Source organism: Leucoraja erinacea, chromosome 17, assembly GCF_028641065.1.
Source record: "Leucoraja erinacea ecotype New England chromosome 17, Leri_hhj_1, whole genome shotgun sequence".
NCBI lineage: Eukaryota > Metazoa > Chordata > Chondrichthyes > Rajiformes > Rajidae > Leucoraja > Leucoraja erinaceus.
In genome coordinates this window covers 39,480,822-39,502,561 of record NC_073393.1, presented here as the reverse complement: position 1 = coordinate 39,502,561, position 21,740 = coordinate 39,480,822, and the positions used below count along the sequence as shown (strand labels likewise).

Below are 21,740 nucleotides of genomic sequence, written 5' to 3'. Positions count from 1 at the left end.
GATTTTCCAGCATCTGCAGTTCCTTCTTAAACAAACTGCTGGATCTCCTCGTTGCCAACCATTATAACTCCCCTCCCATATGAATACCAAACTTTCAGTATTATCAACTTGGCAGTTGGATAAATGACAAAGATTAAAAAGAGAAAAGGTGTGAGATAAGAATGGAGGAGGTATGAGTTGTGAACACAGAGAAGAGAAGAGACAGAGACTAAGACTTTTGCCTCCATCACAGTGAGGAGGTGCTTGGTGAACTCACTGTGGTGGATGTTAATTTGTGTTTATTGTATGTTTTGTTATTATTGTGTATGACTGCAGGCAGGGAGAGGGAGAGGGGGAGGAGAGAGGAGTGGGATACGGGAGGAGAGAGGGATGGGGGAGAGAGGTGTGGGGGAGGAGGGAGATGGGGTAGGGGAGGGAGGGGAAGAGTGTGGAGGGAGGGGGAGAGGGGTGGGGGGAGAGAGTGGGGGGGGGGGGGGGGGGGGGGGGGGGGGGAGAGAGTGGAAGAGTGGGTAGGGAGGGGGGGGGGAGGGGTAGGGGGAGTGGTGGAAGAGGGACAGAGGGGTAGGGGAAGGGGTGGGGAGTGAGAGGGGAGGGGGGGAGAGAGAGGGGGGGGGGGGGGGGAGGGGGGGGGTAAGTGGGAGAGAAGTGGAAGAGTGGGGAGGGGGGGGTGGGGGAGTGGTGGAAGAGGGGCAGAGGGGTAGTGGTAAGGGGGCGGAGGGAGAGAGGGAAGGGGAGTGGGGTAGAATGGTGGGGGAGAGAGGGATGGGGGTAGGAGAGGGAGATGGAGAGGAGGGAGGGGGGGGGAGGGAGAGGTGTGGGGGGGAGGGGGGGAGATGGGGTACCACCTCCAGTTTAAATTACATTTGGAATATTTTGGAAGACCAAGAAACCAAGAAAGGGGATATAGGCGGAAGAGAATAAATGGGTGCGAGTATAGGTGGGGGACTTATCAATGAAAAAGGCAAGATTCTGTTTTATCCTACTATTTTATTATTATTATTATTATTACTGTATATTATTAATCCCACTATCGTCAGTCTGAAGAAGGGTCTCGACCCGAAACGTCGCCTATTCCTTCGCTCCATAGATGCCGCCTCACCCGCCGAGTTTCTCCAGCATTTTGTAGCTAACGACATTTATTGGCTTCGGCCAGTATCAAAAGGTGATGTTGGTTCAGCACTTCAACCGATTCAGAGGATCTTTGTAACCAAGGGAGACTGACGAAATCTAAAGGAGAGCTGGTCGAGTAAATCACAGGGTCGGGCAGCCTCTGTGGGGGGAAATACTAGACAGTCGATCTTTCGGGCCGGGGGCCAGTGGAAGTGTGGAGAAGTCAGTACAACACTAACCCTGCGGTCATCACTCTGGTGCTCACTAGAAAATACCACTTTGACCTAGGGTGGGGCAGAGGTGTCGAGGAGGGGTCGCTGCTGAGGAAATCCAGTTTGATCTGTTTTTGTTTTGCAGGCGACAATGAGCTGGAATGCGGGAGCTAACAGACATTGCAACGGTCTACAAACGACTCTGTGTTTATTGTAAAGAATTCTAAACCGTTACGTTTCCGCCTCACTTTAAAAGACAAACGACTCGTCACCGCCAATGACTCACCGACTTTGCGCATAAATCTCCTTTGCACAGAAACTCGTGAGAAAAGGAATAATCCGCGGAAGGAATGGAGTTCGACAAGATCATCCCCCACGTCGGAGGCTTCGGCCGTTGTCACAAAACGCTGGCCGCCCTCGCCTGCCTCCCCAACCTGCTGGTGGCTCTGAGTTTCTTCAGCAGCGTGTTTTTCACGCTCATTCCGAACCACCATTGTCGGCCCGACCGGCAGCTCCTCCCCGAAATACTAAGGAACGTGTCGGAAATACAACTGCTCAACTACAGCTTGCCTCTGCCGACCGACGACGACGATGATGGCGGCGGCGGCGGCGACGGGCAGGCCGCGGCCTGGAGCCGTTGCCGCCTCCTCCGTTATGGCGCGAGCCAGCTGCTCCCCAACGGCAGCGTCGCGTGCACCCGGGGCTGGCACTTCGAGCCGTCCGCCGGCCTGCAGACCAACGTCGTCGTGCAGGTGAGTGAGCGGCCGCTGGCGGGCGGGCTGGCGCCGGCCTCGGGGGTCACGCAGAGTAGGACCTGAGCTCGTCGTGCATTCCACAGATTCACCACCCTCTTGACTCAAGCGATTCCTCCTCGTCCCCTTCATACAGGAACACCCCTTTGATGTTCCTTAACTAAGAGGACGAGGAGGATTTTATTTAGTCAGAGGGTGGTGAATCTGTGGAATACTTTGCCACAGAAGGCTGTGGAGGTCAAGTCATTGAATAGTTTTTTTTAAGGCAGATAGATTCTTGATTATCTCGGGGTTATGGGGAGAAGGCATGAGAATGGGGTTAGGAGGGAGAGATCGATCAGCCACGATTGAATGCCACGATTGAGTGGACTGAATGGCCCAGTTCTGCATCTCTCACTTGTGAATTTAGGAGCTCCACCGGTAGTCTTAAACAACTCTCCGTGCTCGCTCATTCAGCGGCTGTAGCTGCACAATCATGATTTCCCGAAATGCCTTCAATCCCCCACCCTTCTATATATTTTTACGTTGTAGCATGAACTTCAAACGATGCAAGCAACCGAGGTGATGGAAAGGAAACGAAGTTTGAAGGAAGCAACTGCAGGTGCTGGTTTACACCGAAGATAGACACAAAATGCTGGAGCAACTTGGGGGGACAGACAACATTTCTGGAGAGAAAGAATAGGTGACGTTTTGGGTCGCGACCCGAAACGTCACCCATTCCCTTCCCTCCAGAGATTCTGCGTGTCCCGCTGAGTTAGTGCCCTCCATAATGCTTGGGACAAAGACCCATCATTTATTTATTTGCCCCTGTATTCCACAATTTGAGATTTGTAATAGAAAAAAAAAATCACATGAGGTTAAATTGTATGTTGTCAGATTTTATTAAAGGCTATTTTTGTATAATTTGGTTTCAACATGTAAAAATGACAGCTGTGTTTATACATCGCCCCCCCCCTTCCGCTCCCCATTTCAGGGCACCATAATGTTTGGGACACATGGCTTCACAGGCGTTTGTGATTGCTCAGGTGTGCCTCCTTAATGCAGGTATAAGAGAGCTCTCAGTACCTAGTCTTTCCTCCAGTCTTTCCATCACCTTTGGAAACTTTTATTGCTGTTTATCAACATGAGGACCAAAATTGTGCAAATGAAAGTCAAAGAAGTCATTATGAGACGGAGAAACAAGAATAAAACTGTTAGAGACATCACCCAACCCTAGGCTTACCAAAATCAACTGTTTGGAACATCATTAAGGAGATGGAGAGCACTGGTGAGCTTACTAATCACAAAAGGACTGGCAGGCCAAGTAAGACCTCCACAGCTGATGACGCAAGAATTCTCTATAATAAAAAACCATTCCCAAACACCTGGTGTGGATTTATCATAATCACTGTCTGCAGAAGACTTCACAAACAGAAATACAGAGGCGACATTGCAAGATGCTAACCACTGGTTAGTCGCAAAAATAGGTTGGCCAGGTTACAGTTTTCCAAGAAGTACTTAAAAGAGCAACCACAGTTGTGTAAAAAGGTCTTGTGGACAGGTGAGATGAAGATTAACTTATATCAGAGTGATGGCAAGAGCAATGTATGGAGGAGAGACGGAACTGCCCAAGATCCAAAGCATACCACCTCATCTGTGAAACGAGGTGGTGGGGGTGTTATGGCCTGGGCATGCATGGCTGTTGAAGGTACTGGCTCACTTATCGTCATTGATGATACAACTGCTGATGGTAGTAGCATAATGAATTCTGAAGTGTATAGACACATCCTGTCTGCTCAAGTTCAAACAAACGCCTCAAAACTCATTCACTGGCAGTTCATTCTACAGCAAGACAATGATCCTAAACATTTATTATAGCAATAAAGGAGTTTTTTAATGCTAAAATATGGTCATCTCGAGTTTTACATGGTGCAAGTGGTGGTGCATTTATTCTCAATAAATGTTTCTGACCCGTTTTGCAATGAAAGCATAATTTGCTTCAAGATGCGATCATGAAACACGCCCAGGACTCTAAACATAGCCTGTTACTGGCACACTGTTTCATGCAACTGCAAATTAATTCAATACCTAAACCGATCCCAATGCCGCACTGTCAAGTGCATTTTGAGGACATTGTGGGTATGGCTATGTCGATAAGCTCATTGTTTAATGCTAATGTGTAAATATCCATCAAACGGTTTATTTATTTTTGAGCGGCAGCACTTTTATCCAGATTTGTTAATTCTACACTGTCTGCGTCAATGCCTTTTACATTGCTTTGCCTTCGATTTATAAACTACGACCCAATGGCGAAAGGCCTCTGCGATTGTTATTACTTTTTGCAGAGTTGTCCAGCGAGTTTTTGGGTATGCAAATTTTGAACATTTCTTGTGTTATTTGCGTATAAATTTCGCACCAGGATGTAGACATCCTTGTTTACACCAGCACCTTGACTACTATGCAAAATAGTTGGAATACTGAATCCAAGTTTGTATCACAGAAGATTTATTATGTGCACTAATAAACCTGGAGTTACACCAACTCCTCACCAGCAACAATGTGTTTTTACTCAACACTTTAACGTCTAGAAATAATGTACTAAATACAGTGCCCTCCATAATGTTTGTGACAAAGACCCATCATTTATTTCTTTGCCTCTGTACTCCACCATTTCAGATTTGTAATAGGAAAAAAAATCATATGTGGTTAAAGTGCACATTGTCAGATTTTATCAAAGGGTATTTTATACATTTTAGTTTCACCATGTAGAAATTACAGCTGTGTTTATTCATAATCCCCTAATTTCGGGGCACCATAATGTTTGGGACACATGGCTTCACTGTTGTTTGCAATTGCTCAGGTGTGTTTAAATGCCTCCTTAATGCAGGTATAAGAGAGCTCTCAGCACCGAGTCTTTCCTCCAGTCCATCACCTTTGGAAACTTTTATTGCTGTTTATCAACACGAGGACCAAAGTTGTGCCAATGACAGTCAAAGAAGGCATTATGAGACTGAGAAACAAGAATAAAACTGTTAGAGACATCAGCCAAATCTTGGACTTACCAAAATCAACTGTTTGGAACATCATTAAGAAGAAAGAGAGAACTGGGGAGCTTATAAATCGCAAAGGGACTGGCAGGCCACGGAAGACCTCCACAGCTGATGACAGAAGAATTCTATCCATAATAAAGAAATATACCCAACACCTGTCTGACAGATCAGAAGCACTCTTCAGGAGTCGGGTGTGGATTTGTCAATGATTGGTTATTTCCTATTAACCAATTGTAGTGCTTGTTAGTAGTAGCTCCGCCTAATATGTGTTTTACATTACCAAGAACTTGTTTATGTAATTCAGTCTGAGTAACTGCTAGTTACTGTAACGTCCTGCAGACCAATGCTGTGTGGACTTTAATACATATGTGTTGTATCTTGACGTGCGTATGACTCGACTCATTACATGGTGTCAAGAAATGATCCTTACCTACTCCGCACAAGTTTATCGAGTTTTGTTCTTTTTATATTTGTTTTATGTGCCTGTTATCTCTATCATGACAAACTTGTCTCGCCGTCCTGGTCCTCTGATCTTTGACTCTGACATTGATGAACCCTGGCGTCTTTTCAAGTGTGACTACATTCGCATCGTTCATCGCAACGATCCTCCAGATGTACGTGCTTCCATGCTATTACAAATCTCAAATTGTGGAGTACAGACGCAAATAAATAAATGATGGGTTTTTGTCCCAAACATTATGCAGGGCACTGTATGTAGAACTCGGGCAATATCTTTGTTGGCAACTGAAGGTATACCTTTGGCTTTTATCTAATTTTCTTATCATTCATTTATAATTACCTCCCTCTGCGATCTAACACCCAGGATATCTTATCCTGACACTATCAACTGCAAAGGCCCATTTAGCCATGTGTGTGACCAAAAAGATGAAGAATTGTGGAATACATCTCTTCTAATTCTGAAAGCATTACAGGGTATATTGTTTTGTACTGTATAAGATTTTTTTTTTTTTTTGTTTATCAAATGATATTGTTATATGTTACTAGACCAAGTGGGACCCGTTGGCCCCTGTTTCCCCCAACACACAATTCCACCACTCATCTGTTCACCCAATGCAACCCCATTCCACCACTCACCCATAGCCCCCAATTATGCAGGTGCGGCTCATTTCCCCTTATCCTCCCCCTCTTCACTCTCCCTCTTTCTCCTCTCCTACTCGCCTCCCCCACTCCCTCCCTATCCTTCATTGTGCGGTGGAAGCTGTCGTGTTGTTTATTTTATGTAAAGAGATCCCATTGTGATGTCATGGTGGAACGTTGCTGTGTTTTTAAAAACGGAGTTTTTTAAAATGTAAATGAATTCCATTGTGATGTAATTGTGGGGTGAAACACTGCTGACAGTCAGTTTATGTAAATGAGATCCCATTGTGACGTCATACGCTGCTAATTGCCAGCGCAGATGGAAGAGGTTTTTCTCAAACTCGTTCTTGTAAAGTTTAAAATGTGAATAACTTGTAAAATATGAAAAAAACTTATTTTTTGTACATCACAGGACAATGCTGAGTAAGGTGGTGCAAAATGGTAGCATGATCATGGATAGGGAGAGGAGGGACGGGGCTTCACGAGATGCGCCGGCAGTGAGGAGAAAACTTCTTCAGCGCGTGAGGTGCCTCTGAGCTTGAGATTGAGCAGAACAAAGATCCTATAGCAGAGCTGAGCTATAGGGTCTTTGCTGCAGAAGTTCTCGATCTTTCTTCGCCTTTTGAAGAACGGGGGGCGGGGTGCGCTAACGTACCTTGTGGAAAACTGCGCATGCGCGTTGACAGCAGCTGCATTAATTCAAAGCGGCGGGGGGCAGGGGGGGGGCACGAGGAAAGGCATTGCCAGGTCAGCAACTGGGCAACCTTAATATTAAAAAAAAAATATGTCAGTTTGGTTATAAATTTTAGCAAATATCTCAGGAAATTATTGACAAAATGAGTTCACAAGGAAAATCTCTACTGAAATATGTAAAGATTTCCACGTTTCGGCAACTATTTTTCAAGGAGACATGTTTCAAAGGCAAAATTAGACCCACGGACCCATCTCCCACAAACCCGTGTTGTGTCTGTTCCCCCAACGCGGGTTTGAGGGCGCCCCCCCCCTCCCCCAGAGAGAGAGGGGAGGAAAAAGAGAGGAGAGGGGCGGGGCGGGGCGGGGCGGCAGCTTGCGGGGGACTGAGCGAGGCGTGGAGCAATCCGAGGACGGTGAAAAGCAGTGGGGGGACCAGCCGATCGTGGCTTCTGCAAGGGGAAGCGCGCCCACCAGCGTGACAGAGCCGGGCCGGGGGGGTGGGGGGAGATAGACGATCGGGCCGCCCCGGACAGGAGGTTGTTCCCTTTGACGGGTAGAGAGAGGGAGGGAGGTGGTTAGAAGAGGAGGGGGGTGGGCGGGTGGAGGCGAGCCGGGCGTGTGAGTGGGCTGCGAAATGCGGAGAGAGACAGAAGCGGCTTCTGACTCTATGGAAACCCACAGCTGGAATGAGCGGGCGGGGAGGGGAGGTCCGGGGCTTCACGAGCTGCGCTGGCAACAAGGAGAAAACTTCTTCATTGTGTGAGGCATCGCTGACCCCGCGATCTGCAGAACAAAGATCATATAGCGGAGCTGAGCTGTAGGATCTTTGCTGCAGAACGTTCTCATTCTTTCTGCACCTTTTGAAGAATGTGGGGGTGGGTGGAGTAATGTACCTCGTGGAAAACTGCGCATACGCATTGACAACATTAATCCACAGCGGGGGCGGGGCCAGGAGGCAGGTGGGCCTCAATTGGTGGGCATTGTGACATAAGCAGTTGGCAAGCGGCGATTATTTTTTTTAAAGTTAGTTTTGTGAACAATATTATTGAAAATCTGGGGAAATAATTGACCAGATTTAGGATTTCTGAAATCATAAATTAAATCCCGACCGAAATATGTAATTATCTCTGCGTTTTTGAGTCTGGTTTTCGAGGAGAAAAGTTTTCAAAGGCAAAATCTCTCTCTCGCGCACAGGCACACACACACACACACACAGGCACACACAAAAAGTATACGAGACCAAGTGCAGACCCCATTTGGTCTGTTCCCCGAACGTGCTTCAGACCCCGAGTACAGGGGGGTAAAAAGATATGTACGCATCAAGTCCAATGCAACGTAACCACTCCATCAACGAACACCTGCCCCACTGGTGGCAATGTCTTTGGATCTCCCATTGGCCTTTTCAGCCATCTTGGAATCCACAGAACTGAAGTGGAAACAGCTCATCTTCAACCCCATAGATTAGAGGAAAGAGAGAGAGACGGAGGGAACTGAGCTTATTCTGAGTATTGGTAAAGGTAATCCCATCAGATTTTGGTAAAATGAAGATTATCAATGTTTGAGCTTTTGAGCAAAAGAGAGAAGCTGACAAAATATATGCTAAGAATTCCTGTGATGAGATATATTTAACTTTCTTTTAAAGTGGAATTTGGTTTGCAAAAACTACTGGAAAATTCCCTTGGAGCAAGTGGGCTACTCCATTGGATGGGCTGTTGGATTCTTGACCCTTGGAACTGTTGTAGATGGGTAAGGTTTTTTAATTCATGGTCTTGAAACCATTCAGTAATTTGTGGTTTTTTAAATATAATTATACATTTCAAAAATGTTTAATTGTATCACTTAAAACTTTGTATTTTTTATTCTGGCATAACTTGATTATATGGATGAAAATGCTTTTTTATTCTTCCCAGCATAGAGCAATTTAGCAATGAAAAATCCAGCAGTAACAGAGTAATGATTTGCAGGTCAAGCAACATCTCTGGAGGATGTGGCTAGGTGAAATCTCTGGGGTTGTAACATTTCTTCAAAATCATTTTAATTAAATACGTTTTGGGCCTATCCATGTTGACCACATATGCTGACTGGCCTGCTGAGTTACTCCAGCACTTTGTTTTATATAGAAACATAGAAAATAGGTGCTGGAGTAGGCCATTCGGTCCTTTGAGCCTACACCGCCATTCAATATGATCATGGCTGATCATCCAACTCAGTATCCCATCCCTGCCTTCTCTCCAATACCCCCTAATCCCTTTAGCCACAAGGTTCCACATCTAACTCCCTCTTAAACATAGCCAATGAACTGGCCTCAACTACCTTCTGTGGCAGAGAATTCCCCAGATTCACCACTCTCTGTGTAAAAAATGATTTTCTCATCTCGGTCCTAAAAGACTTCCCCCTTATCCTTAAACTGTGATACCTGTCTGTTTTTGTGATGCTGTAATTCAAGTATTTTCAGAATCTGGGAATACCTTCACTGCTTCATGCCAGCATTCAAATTGTCCTCTGCCAAGACACTTATTAACCAAATTTGTTCACCTAACTATACTTTGGATGTAAATTCTATTTTAAGTTGAAAAGTATTTTTTGCTGGATTTTCTTAATTGCTGGGACAAAAGAATATATAGTTTAAAAAGGACACTGCTGGAGCAATTTAGGCAGCACCTCTGGAGAACATGGATAGGTGACAATTCAGGTCAGGATTCTTCTTCAGTCTAATTGTGATAGAGGGTTGGAGAGAGAAAAGAGAGGAGGTGCAGGGCCAACCCTGGTGAGTGATAGGAGGATACATAGTGATAGGAGTGATAGGAGGATACATATAACCATATAACCATATAACAATTACAGCACGGAAACAGGCCATCTCGGCCCTACAAAAGGATTTTATTTGATAACAGGATTGCAAAGGCCAAATATGAAAATACCAAAGGTGTGAGATAAGGATGGAAATGGTGAGAAATGTGAAGCCAGAGAAAGGAATATATGGGGAGGGGAGAAATGGGTGCAAGTCCAGCTAGGGCACAGGGAGGAGAGGAGGGTTACGTTTTGTTATGTTACCTAAAATTGGAGATTTCTACGTCTGTACCATATCTTGTATCTACAATTAATTATTAACACTATACATACTGTATTTTTCCATGCAGGTTATTTCAAAATTGTAAATAATAGGCATTAATTTTCATTTTAATTTTTAGACTGGGCCGTCGAAGTACATTCATTCTTTCTGTAGTTGGAGTAATTATTCTGCACGTTGGAATCTCAGTCTCTGTGGATTTCATCATGTTTCTTGTATTTCGAATGTTCAGTGGGATAGCATTGGCGGGACTCTTCCTGTCTGCATATGTTGCAAGTAAGTACAGATCAACTTAGATGGGCAGATCAAAAACACCAAATGGATATATGCCTATCTTAATACACAAATTTTGCATTTTTCATGTGCAAACTATTTCATTATGTAACTGCTTTATGGAAATTATATCGGAAGCACCAATTATTTTGCAATTTTTTAATCAGCCTTTTAAATTCTTCAGTGGATACTTATCAAATTATGGGCGATAAGCATCTAGGCTGCCTTGTTATGTAAAACGTAACATTTAATTATGAGCTGATATTGAATAATTTTAAAATAACTCTTAATACCCAATTGTGGAGTATTGTGAACAGTTTTGGGCTCCATATCTGAGGAAGGATGTGCTGGCATTGGAGAGGGCCCAGAGGAGGTTTACGAGAATAATCCCATGGATGATTGAGTTAATGTATGATGAGTGTTTGACAGCACTAGGCAGTACTCGCTGGAGTTTAGATGGATGAGGATGGACCTCATTGAAACTTACTGAAGAGTGAAAGACCTGGAAAGCATGTTTCCACTAGTGGGAGATTCTAGGACCAGAAGGCACTACCTCAGAATAAAAGGACGTACCTTTAGAAAGGAGATGAGGAGGAATTTCTTTACTCGGAGGGTAGTGAATCTGGAATTCATTGCCACAGATGCTGTGGTGGCCTAGTTATTGGGTGTTTTTAAAGTGGAGATTGACAGATTCTTAATTAGTAAGGGTGTTAAAGGTTATGAGGTGAAGGCAGGAGAATGGGGTTGAGAGGGAAAGATAGATCAGCATGATTGAATGCCAGAGTAGACTTGATGGGCCGAATAGACTAATTCTAATCCTATGACATGAACATGTGTATATCTTTGATGTCGATCAGTGCTCTTCAACCTGGGCGGTACTGCCCATTAGAGGGTGATTTAAGCTTTCAGGTGGACGGTAGAATAATTACATGCTGTATTAAAACATCCAAAATATACAAACTCAAATCAGTGAGAGGGTGTATGTGGAAAGAAAAAGTTACTATAATTTTTGAGAAAAGTGTTTGAATTTGAATTATGTATTTAAAACGTGTCTGAAACACAGGTGGTGGTGGTGGAGGGAGATGCGATAGTGGCATTTAAGAGACTTTTAGAAAGGCGCAGAAATATGGAGGGACATGGATTATGTGCATGCAGATATGAGTTGGTTTAGGCATAGACATTGTGGAACAAGCCTTCTATGTTGTTGTCTGATCCATGGTCTGATAACCCTTTTACCCAAGCTATGTCATGGAGTCATAGTCATATAGTGTAGAAACAGGACCTTTGGCCCTACTTGCCCTTGCGGACTAACATGTCTGCACCAGTCCCACCTGCCTGTGTTTAGCCCCTATCCTTCTAAACCTATCCTATCCATGTACCTGTCCAAATGTCTTTTAAACTTTGCAATAGCACCTGTCTCAACTACCACCTCTGGCAGCTCGTTCCATATCCCCACCACCCTATGTGTATATATGTTTTTAAAGTTGAATCTCTGGTTCCTATTAAATTTCTCGCCACCCATGTCCTCTGGCTCTTGATTCCCCAACTCTGGGTAAACAACTGTTTATTTACCCTATCTATTCCCCTCATGATCTTATACACCTCTATACAATCACCCCTCTCCCTCCTGCACTACAAGTAATAAAGTACTAGCCTGCTCAACCTCTCCCTATAGTTCAGGCCCTCGAGTCCTGGTAAATCTTCCCTACAGTTTTTTCAGCTTAACAACATTTATCCTATAATAGGGTGGCCAAAACTGAACACAAACCTCCAAATGTGACTTTACCAATGTCATGTAAAACTGTAACATAACCTCAAATCGTCTAAACTCAAGACTCTGACAGATGTCCAATGTGCTGAATGTCTCCTTGACCACCCTATCTTCCTGTGATGCCACTTTCAAGAAACTATATACCTACTCTCCTAGATCCCTCTGCTCTACAATACTCACCAGAGCCATGCCATTCATTCTAAAATTCCTTCCCTGGTGTGACTTCCCAAAATGCAACACCTTGCACTTCGCTGTATTATACTCCGTTAACCAAATCGTTGATGCTGACCAAGATACCTAAGCTAGTCCCACTTGCCCATGCCCATATCCCTCCAAACAATTCCTATCCCTATACCTGTCCAAGAGTCATTTAATGGCATAATTGTACTCTGTTCTACCACTTGCTCTGGCAGCTTGTTCCATATATCCACCATCCTGTGTGAAACGGATGCCCCTCAGGTCTCTGTAAAATCGTTCCTCTCTCATCTCAAACCTATGCCCTCGAGCTTTAGACTCCCCTTCCCTGGGATAATGATTATGTTATCCATACTACTCATATTGTAATTTTGTAAACCTCTTAAGATCCCCCTTCACTCTCCTATGTTCCAGGGAAAAAAGACGGCCTCTCCTAATAATTAACATCCTCACAAATCTTTTTTTGCATTCTTTCCAGTTTAATTACATCCTTCCTATATCAGGGCTGCCAGAACTGTAAACAATACTCCAAATGTGGTCTTACCAATGCCTTGTACAGCTAGATGTCCCAACCCCTGTATTTTATATTAATGCTCCCTCTTCTGGCCACATGTAGTCTCTCTAAGGCATTAATTATCCTCCCATTGGAATTCCTTTGCAATGTCACACTACTCACTAGGCTTGCCACTTCCCTCATATAATTTTGACAAGGATTAACAAGCAGAAAAGAATAGGCAGTGCCAAGCAAATCCATTTCAGAATCATGTTTCAATTACTAATGTTTTTTCTATCTTCCTCCCCATTTTTATCTATCATTGCTACAGGGTTGGAAATGTGCGACCCGCCACACCGACTGGTGATCATGATAACTGCATCGATCTGCACAGTGGTTGGAGAGATGCTGCTGCCAGGTTTAGCTGAACTATGCAGAAACTGGAGAATTTTGCAAGGTGTTGTCACTACCCCTTTCCTAATACTACTCCTCTATTGGTGGTGAGTGTTCTGAACAATATGATCACCATCTGACTATTTTTATGTAAACATACCAAACACAAAATCTTTGCAATAGTGTCAAATCTTCATTTATGTGAACATGGCATTGACATAAATAAATGGAGGAAATAGGTTGATAGCTTTCTGAAGTCTTTTGTTTTGGAAACATGAAGTTATTTGTTTTTTCTTTTCAATGTGATGGAGATATATTCAACAATAACCTTTAAGCCATGCCCTTTAATCTAGAAAAAAACCCCATCTCTTGTGCTTTAGAGATGTGATCAGTGGAACAGTTGCAAAGAAAATGTCTGGAAACCAAATAGCTCAATCAAAAAAAAAAACGAAGACCTTAATGTAAAAAGAGGCGCCTTCATGGAATCACACAATTGTTGCAGTACAGAAGAGTACCATTTGACCTTAATATACTTCTGGCCGCTCTTTGTACAGCAATTCTTAATCCAGATATTTGAAAAGGCCAAACACTGGAAATCAGTGGTCTGAAATGTACGTACATTTTCAGCAAAGCAGTTATAACTCAGTTACGCAATGGGCAAGCAGTCAAGCCTTTTTTTTGTAATTGCAGCTGACTCTCAGACCTGCACTTGTGCTGGGATAAGAAGGGATCAGCAGAGGTTGTGCTGCAGAGGAGGCAATGAATATATTACATTGGCATTGGGATAGTTGAGGACCAGCTGAGATGTCAGCACAATTTTGGGGCCTATGCTTCTCATTCTTTCAAAATCTATCACTTTACATGACTCTGTATTATATTTCACCTGTTGCTTGTTTGGCCATTTTGTCAGCAGATCTGTTTTATAGTATGAAGCCTTAAGTTTACCACACTTGCCCAGCTTATTGAAGTAAAATACCAACGTTCCAAGCAGACCTCCACCTGCCATTCTCCAGTCTGAAAATGGTTGTTCACCAGTGCTCTATGTACATTTATGCCAAATTCATATCCATACTGTTTCTCACCAAATTCATATCCATACTTCCTGACCAATCTCCAGCCTCTCACCTGCATTGGATCCTGTACACATTTTTTCAACAAAATTGCAGCAGTTGCTATTTTCTAACCTCGACAACTCTCCAGTATCCGGGGAAGTTTGGAAGATTATTGCGAGTCTTTTGACAACCTAGATTACATTTTATTATTTGGAAACATGCTACGTTAAACCATTCCCTTATTAAGATAAATACTTGAGGAATTATTCTCCAGTCACTGTTTCAGAAATGATGTAGTAGTATTTTACTTTTGACCCACATAAAATAATGGTCAGGTCGGGGGGAGTTCCCCCCACCACAGGTACCATGTAATCCCATGCTACCTGCTCCATGGTCGGATAGTCGGCGACTAAACCGTCTCCCCCACCTGCCAGGTTGGGAGGGGGCTGTGGACCCCCAGCAGGACCAAAAACAAGACCTTCAAAGGGCGGATGAGCTCCTAACGAGTCAACGGCCATCCACACTTCCAGTGCTCTATGTACCTGCTTCAATCAATGGTGCTTTATTGTCACGTGTGCAAATTCTTTTTGCATAGATCACACATGCACGTGTTGCCATATTTTGACACCATTTACAAAAAGCCCAAAGTCTGGTCCACATGCTCGCTGTACTGTTCAATTAAAGCACCTGGAGCTCCCGATCCTGGTAAGCTCCAGGCTGCTGCAACGAATCAACGTTCCTCTCCTCACTCAACTGACTTTGAGTCCCGGTGGCCTCCTGTAGCCGACCTTGAATGCACTGGAGTGAATATGGTCCTTCTCCAACCGGCCCACTCCTCTCGTCAGTCATCGCCAGTGGCTCCCTCCTACTCGGCTCTCCGGTCTTCGGGGCTGAGCTCGGTAGCTTCCGACCTCCTCACCTGAAGGCCGCAGCCCACTGCTCTTTCTTTGTCTGGGTACCAGATTTCCTGGGAGCCTTCTGCCGCCACCAGGCATCTGGGGAGGAGGTTGGTTTAGGTGGAAATGAGTTGCAGTGGTCTCTGCAGAAGCAGAAAGGGTTGGAGATGGGAAGATTTGACTGGTGGTGCGATCATGTTGAAGGGAGCAGAAATGTTGGGGAATGATGTGTTATATATGGACTTTGATGGGGTGAAAGGCTCTGTTATTAAAGCAGAATATTATTTTTCAAAGCTGATCATTTCTGTGATGTATTATTTTGATAATAGTTTTAATCGAACAATATACACTTTACAACGCTTGTAAATTTATGTAGAACCTTAATCTTATTATGGAGCACTGTCCAATTTGAGAATTGTGTTTTATATAAATGCATGGAAAACTGAATTTAATTTGACCTCTGATATTTTATCTAATTCAGGGTTGCAGAAGCTACCATGATTTGAAATTGCCTTCTATGCAAGTAGCTGATGAAGAATTATTTAATTTAATTTGTGTTTTTCTGGCCATTGATGCTTTTGTGAAAGCCTAATAATTTACACTTAAATATGGGACTTGAATGGCTGTTCTTTGCTAATCCATTCAAGGACACAAGAGGGCACCATAATTCTAAACATCATGTGTTGAAAGCCTTGATCTAAAAGTGGGACGATGAAATGTGTCAGCTCAGCATAATTTATTTAAATCGAGTAGAAACAAGGATCTGCAAATTATGATTTACAAAAAATTACACACAATCTTGGAATAACTCAGTGGCTCAAGCAGCATCTCTGGGGAAAAGGTGATATTTTGGATTGGGGCCCTTCTTTAGACTGCCCGAAGAAGGGTCCCAAAATGAAATATCCATGTTCTTCAGAGATACTTCCTGACTGCTGACTTACTCCAACTCTCTGTGTTTATAATTTATTTTTAAATGTACATATATTAATATTTATTTTATTATTATTCCCTTTGGTAGAAAGTATGTGTATCCAGTATTTCTCCAACGGGTATGCAACATTCTTCTTAAACTAACTTGTTTTTGAAATTTTCAGCATTCCATCCATGTTCCCAGAATCACCACGTTGGCTCCTTGCAACCAGACAGATTGGGAAGTGTAAGCAAATACTACAAGGCATAGCAATTGGTAATGGTGTCAATGTGGAAGATGAATTATACACCCAATGCAATTTGTTTAATGGTATGTAGATGATGTAGAAAACAGTCTGTTGATCAGTGTGTTTAGTGACAGTGAAAGCAAAATAAATCATCTCATACATCAACTTTGTTCCTCCCTGGAACTTGTAATCCTTTTCCCATTTAATCTCCTGTGGACAAATTTTCTACATAACTAAATATAAAGGATCTCCAACTATTTGACATTTTCGCATTCACTATTCAATCCATGGACATACTTGCACATCTACTCTTTGAAACACAGGAGCAAGTTTTGTGTAATTTATTTTTATATTATTTTTGTAACCATTGATCAGGTAGTTTGATCTTTCCACAAAAAAACCCAAAATAGCAAGCATTGAATACAATTTCCTGAGGTTCTGTGACTGCACATCAAAGCAGAAACATGGGTACAAAGATTGGGAGCATAAACGGCAGGAGATGCTCACCACCTCATGTACTGCCCACTTATGTGCCCTATTTGGACCTCTAGTTTGATCTGTGAAGGATCTGTGGCATTATCAGTCAGCTCATAACTCACAAAGTTGGAGTGGAAGGAAATCCTCCTCCATCCCAAACCACAACTCCAGAGGAAGAAAATATATTAAAACATTTAGTCATGTAGGCTTGGGAGATTCCATGCAATTCATTTCTTCAATTCTACGGAAGGATCAACTTTACCTGTCATCAAATTGTAGAAGTAATCTGAAAATCAAGTAGCCTCCTGATCCATCAAAGATTAATTCTCTGAAATGCATATGACTATTTCCATTTAATCTTTTGAGGGCTTGTTTTGCATAATTTAGCACCCTCGTATTCGCTGTTCAATCCCAGACTAAAACTTTCCATAGACATGCGAGCAGTTGAATCATAAAATATCCGATTGCGAGGTTATTTTTTATCATATAGACATATTATCGCGATCCTTCCACGGAACTAAAGAAACAAGGACTCATTGAATACACTCTTGTGCTTAGTATACAGCACTTTCAAGTAACTCATTGCTGAAAAGTATTTTAGAAGCTTGAAAGACACAAGCTTCAATATAAATTAAAAAATTAGTTCACATCTGTACAATCATCTTAAAGTTACTAATATCCCATTTAAAATTTGAAATATATTTTCTTTAAAGTTCTGCCCTTCAGTAAAAACAAATTACTCTGCAAATCTGTCATAGTCACTGCCACAAAATGGTGCTGTTTTTATTAAAATTTGAGCATGCATATTATGCCATACAGTGTATTCAATATGATTGAAACCTTTCCCTTCAACCCCCATGTATCCCATTTCCAAAATTCCTGCAGAGATGAATTCTGTGTTTGAAAAGCCTACACAATTTCGTTCATATACATTTTGTGATATGACCACTGCACGAACTACTTGGAAGAACATCTTGATATTAGGATTCACCACGTAAGTTATTCGTTAATGTGTTCTAGTTTTTTTCTGCAATGGTTTGCCTGATATCTCTGGTGCAAATTAATTACATCTTTTCAATATTGAGAGATGAAAAAATCTCATAACACCAGGTAGTTTTCATCAAGATGATGAAATGCCAGAAACTATGTGGATAAATGACCAAAGAAGTAGATTTTAAATTGTATAAAGGAGAGTATTTCAGAATTTCCACTGGGATTTAGGAAAGAAATGCTAGCTAAGTGAAATGGAGGCAAATTAAAATGTTGATGAGATGCTAGCAATAAATGTTTCAGATGTAAACTCATTGATATAAGGCTGGCACCAAATGTGCATTTGCAGTTACCTTGAATGACTAAGTGGCTTAGTACACAAAAATGCTGGAGAAACTCAGCGGGTGCAGCAGCATCTATGGAGCGAAGGAAATAGGCAACGTTTCGGGCCAAAACCCTTCATCAGTCTGAAGAAGGGTTTCGGCCCGAAATGTTGCCTATTTTCGCAGATGGTGCCATTGAATCTTTTGTTCCAGAAATGGCGCTTTTAATGAAAAATCTGGATATATTTTAATCGTTTACAGTGTAACTTTTCAATACCTTTTGTGTTTCCGTTATTAATTGATTTAATTATCCTGAACGCTACTTTTATAGACAATTGTCATCTCCAACCATATTTTTTGTAATTTACGAGAGATTTGAAGTTATCTGGTTTGTGCTATGAAAATGCTTATATATTATCTAATCATCCACTTATTATCTTGCATTTACTTTTCTTTTAGGTTCATTGGCAATGGAATTCAACATTGCTTTTCCAAAAATCTTGTTGGTTATAGCCCCAACTTCTACTTGAAGTATTTTGTCATTGCTGGTGCTGAAGGTGTAGCCCTGTTTTTCCTATATTTTACTGTGAACAAGTTTGGGCGACGTGGCATTCTGCTCTTCTCGACAATCTTCACTGGGTTGTCATCGCTATTATTGCTTGCTCTTATACAGTGTAAGTATGGATAATTGTCTTTGCACTGGGAAAAATTGCAGTCAGAACTGAGCTACATTATATGCCATAGGGTTACATTGTTGAACTATCAGCCAGAGGTTGATTTCCACAATGGCAGTTGGGGAAAATGAATGGCATGACGCTAAGCAAGAAATCAAGTTATGGAGTGTAATGAAAAAAAAAATTGGTTCACTAATATCCTTAAGGGAAAGAAATCTGGCATCCTTGCCCCATCTGGAAATGTGACTCTACACCCACAATGGGTTGATTCCTTAACTGCCTCTCACTTCAGGGGCTATTTAGGATGGGTAGTAAATTCACTATTCCTCTGTGAAAGGTCTTGTAATAACTACAGAAAATTCAACTGAAAATAGCCTGATCATTTTCATTAAATCCCAGTAAAATAATAGAGAAAAGGTGTATAATGATTCTTGATTTGGGTTAAGATTGCTATTAGTGAACATGGAAGTAGTTGTTGCTTAGATTGTAGAAAATACATACTCTGCAATGTTACATATAACTTTCAACATGTTAACTATTCTGGAATCTTTGCATTGTATTGGCTTAGATGACATATGGTTATTAGTTACCAAACTAAGGCAGTAAAGGATTTGGCAAATAAGGCAACAAATGAAAATACGGACCCGGGGCAGGGCCTTACATCGTCCGGCGCGGCTTTGAATGGCTGCGGGACTTGCTAGCGCCTGCCAGGGGCTTTGGCTTTGACTTTGGCATCCGGAGAAGAATGGAGTGCAGGGGAGAGACAATACTTTGCCATCCATCACAGTGAGGAGGAGATTCACTGTGATGGATGTTTGTGTAAATTGTGTTGGTGTGTGTCTTAGTTCTTTTCTTGTTGTATGGCTGCAGAAACCAATTTTCGTTTGAACTTCATGTGAGGTTCAAATGACAAATAAACGGTATTGTATTGTATTGTAACAACAGCAGCTTGGCAGTAGTGATTGAGATGTGCAACATGTTAATTATTTTGAAGTTCTATTTGGTGAATGCATTGCATGATACATTCTTGTCTTCTATAGATTTAAGGAGCTTGTCTTTCCTTCCTGGTCATTAATGTCTTCACAAATCTCATTTGGTTACTGAAAATGTAGTCAATCAGTTAGTTGTTCTTGTTCCTGAACATCAGTCCTATGATAGTCCATGGAAAGTGCATGTGGTGAATATTTCTTATGGTTGTATGTTATCAGTAGCCTGCAAGCAGGATAAAATTGGCAGTAAATTGGAAAACAAATGAAAATTATCAATAACTTATTAAGATACAAACTTGTAACCCTCATTGCATGGAGATCAAATTAAGAGTTTAAAGATTCTAATTGGGTTTCTAATAATAATAATAATAACGAAAATAAGATCGAGAAACCCATTAAAACCTGCATGTAACTTTCAAATAATTTAAATATAAAGACTCCTCCAGGTCTTTCTGAATACAAATATTTTTCAATCCCCTATCATTGAATAAATACTTCACTTTTCAAATTTTTTCTAACATCAGCATTATTCTTATTTATATCATTGCCCATTCATTTAGCCAGTCCATATCACGAGAAGCCCTTGTGCATCCACTTCAAACATAACACTGTCTCCTTGTTTTATATCATTGAATACAATGCACTTGATTCATTCATCCATGTCAATGCTATAGATTGAACAGATTCTAGAACTGTTTCAGTTTATTTTATTGTCACGTGTACCGAGGTACAATGAAAAGCTTTTTGTTGTGTGCTATCCAGTCAGAGGAAAGACAATACATGTGCACAACCTTTTATCCGGTGTTCCGGAAAGCGAAAAACTCCGAAAACCGGCCATTTTTTCCAGGATGTCGTCTGCACACCAAAGCTCGCGTTTGGCGCCAAACTTGACCCGAAACGACCCACGGTCAACCCAGGTCTGTACTACTGTAGCGGCTGCCTCCTCCCCGGAGACCGGGGAGACACTTAAACATCTGTAAATCATTGCTTAAATGTTAGTCAGTTAGTTTGGAGGGCTTTTATGTTAAAGGGGGGTGAAGGGGTAAACTTTAATTCTTAGTCCCCTACCTGGTCGGAGAGGCGGGGAGCGGTCAATGCCTTACCGGGTCGCCGTGCAGTAAGCTTCGCAGCGCTGTGGCCGCCAACTCCCAGCTGAGGCTGCGGGCGGCGCCGGTTGTAGCTCCGACCCCGGCAACTCTACCCCATGGCTGCGAGGCGCTCCAAATCCACCGCCGCCCGCGGCTGGACGCCCGCGAATGTTGAGAGTCGTCAGCGTCGCAGCGCTGGGATACCAGCGGGGAGCGGGCAATGCCTTACCGGGTCACCGTGCGGTAAGCTCCGGAGCGCTGTGGCCGCCGACTCCAAACATTCGTGGAGCTGGGACTGCGGGTGTCCGGCCGCGGGCGGCACTGGATTTGGAGCGCCTCGCAGCCAGGGGAAGAGTTGCCGGGGTCGGAGCTCCAACCGGCGCCGCCCGCGGCCGGACGGAGCCCCCAGCTCCGCGATGTTGGGGGTCGCCGACCAGGTAGCAACTAAGAATCAAAGTTTCCCCCTTTACCACCCCCCACCACCACCACCACATAAAATCCCTCCAAACTAACTGACTAACTTTTATGCAATGATTTACAATGATTCCCCGGTCTCCGGGGAGGAGGCAGCCGCTCCAGACTTTTCAGGACGCCCGCGCTACCTTCCTAATCTACGCTAAAAATCTTCCATTCGGAAATCCGAAAATGTCCGAAATCCGACAAGTGTCTGGTCCCAAGGCTTTCGGATAAAAGGTTGTGCACCTGTACATGATTACAATCCAGCCATTTACAGTGTATACATACATAATACAATGAATACATACATAATAAGGGAATAATGTGTACGGCAAAGTCTGATCAAAGATAGTCCAGGGGTCCTCGATGAAGTAGATAGTAGTTGTGGTAGGATGATTTAGTTACCTGACAACAGCTGGGAAGAAACTGTTCCTAAACCTGGAGGTGTGCTTATTCGCACTTCTATATCTTTTGCCCAATAGGAGAGGGGAGAAGAGGGAATGGCTAAGAGGCGAGCCTTGCTGAGGCAGCATGAAGTATAATTGGAGT

General features: G+C 42.8%; 1 protein-coding gene across 1 annotated transcript in view; it reads left to right on the top strand.

Moving 5' to 3' along the window:
• Positions 1-1,005: 1,005 nt before the first annotated feature.
• LOC129705449 (putative solute carrier family 22 member 31) overlaps positions 1,006-21,740 on the top strand; it is a 30,109-nt gene continuing 9,374 nt past the window's right edge. The window contains exons 1-7 of the mRNA XM_055649021.1: positions 1,006-2,074; positions 8,537-8,640; positions 10,086-10,240; positions 13,028-13,196; positions 16,132-16,277; positions 17,557-17,665; positions 18,444-18,658. Coding sequence (XP_055504996.1) covers positions 1,673-2,074; positions 8,537-8,640; positions 10,086-10,240; positions 13,028-13,196; positions 16,132-16,277; positions 17,557-17,665; positions 18,444-18,658 — 1,300 coding nt within the window. The 5' untranslated portion in view covers positions 1,006-1,672. The remainder of the gene's footprint in view (positions 2,075-8,536; positions 8,641-10,085; positions 10,241-13,027; positions 13,197-16,131; positions 16,278-17,556; positions 17,666-18,443; positions 18,659-21,740) is intronic.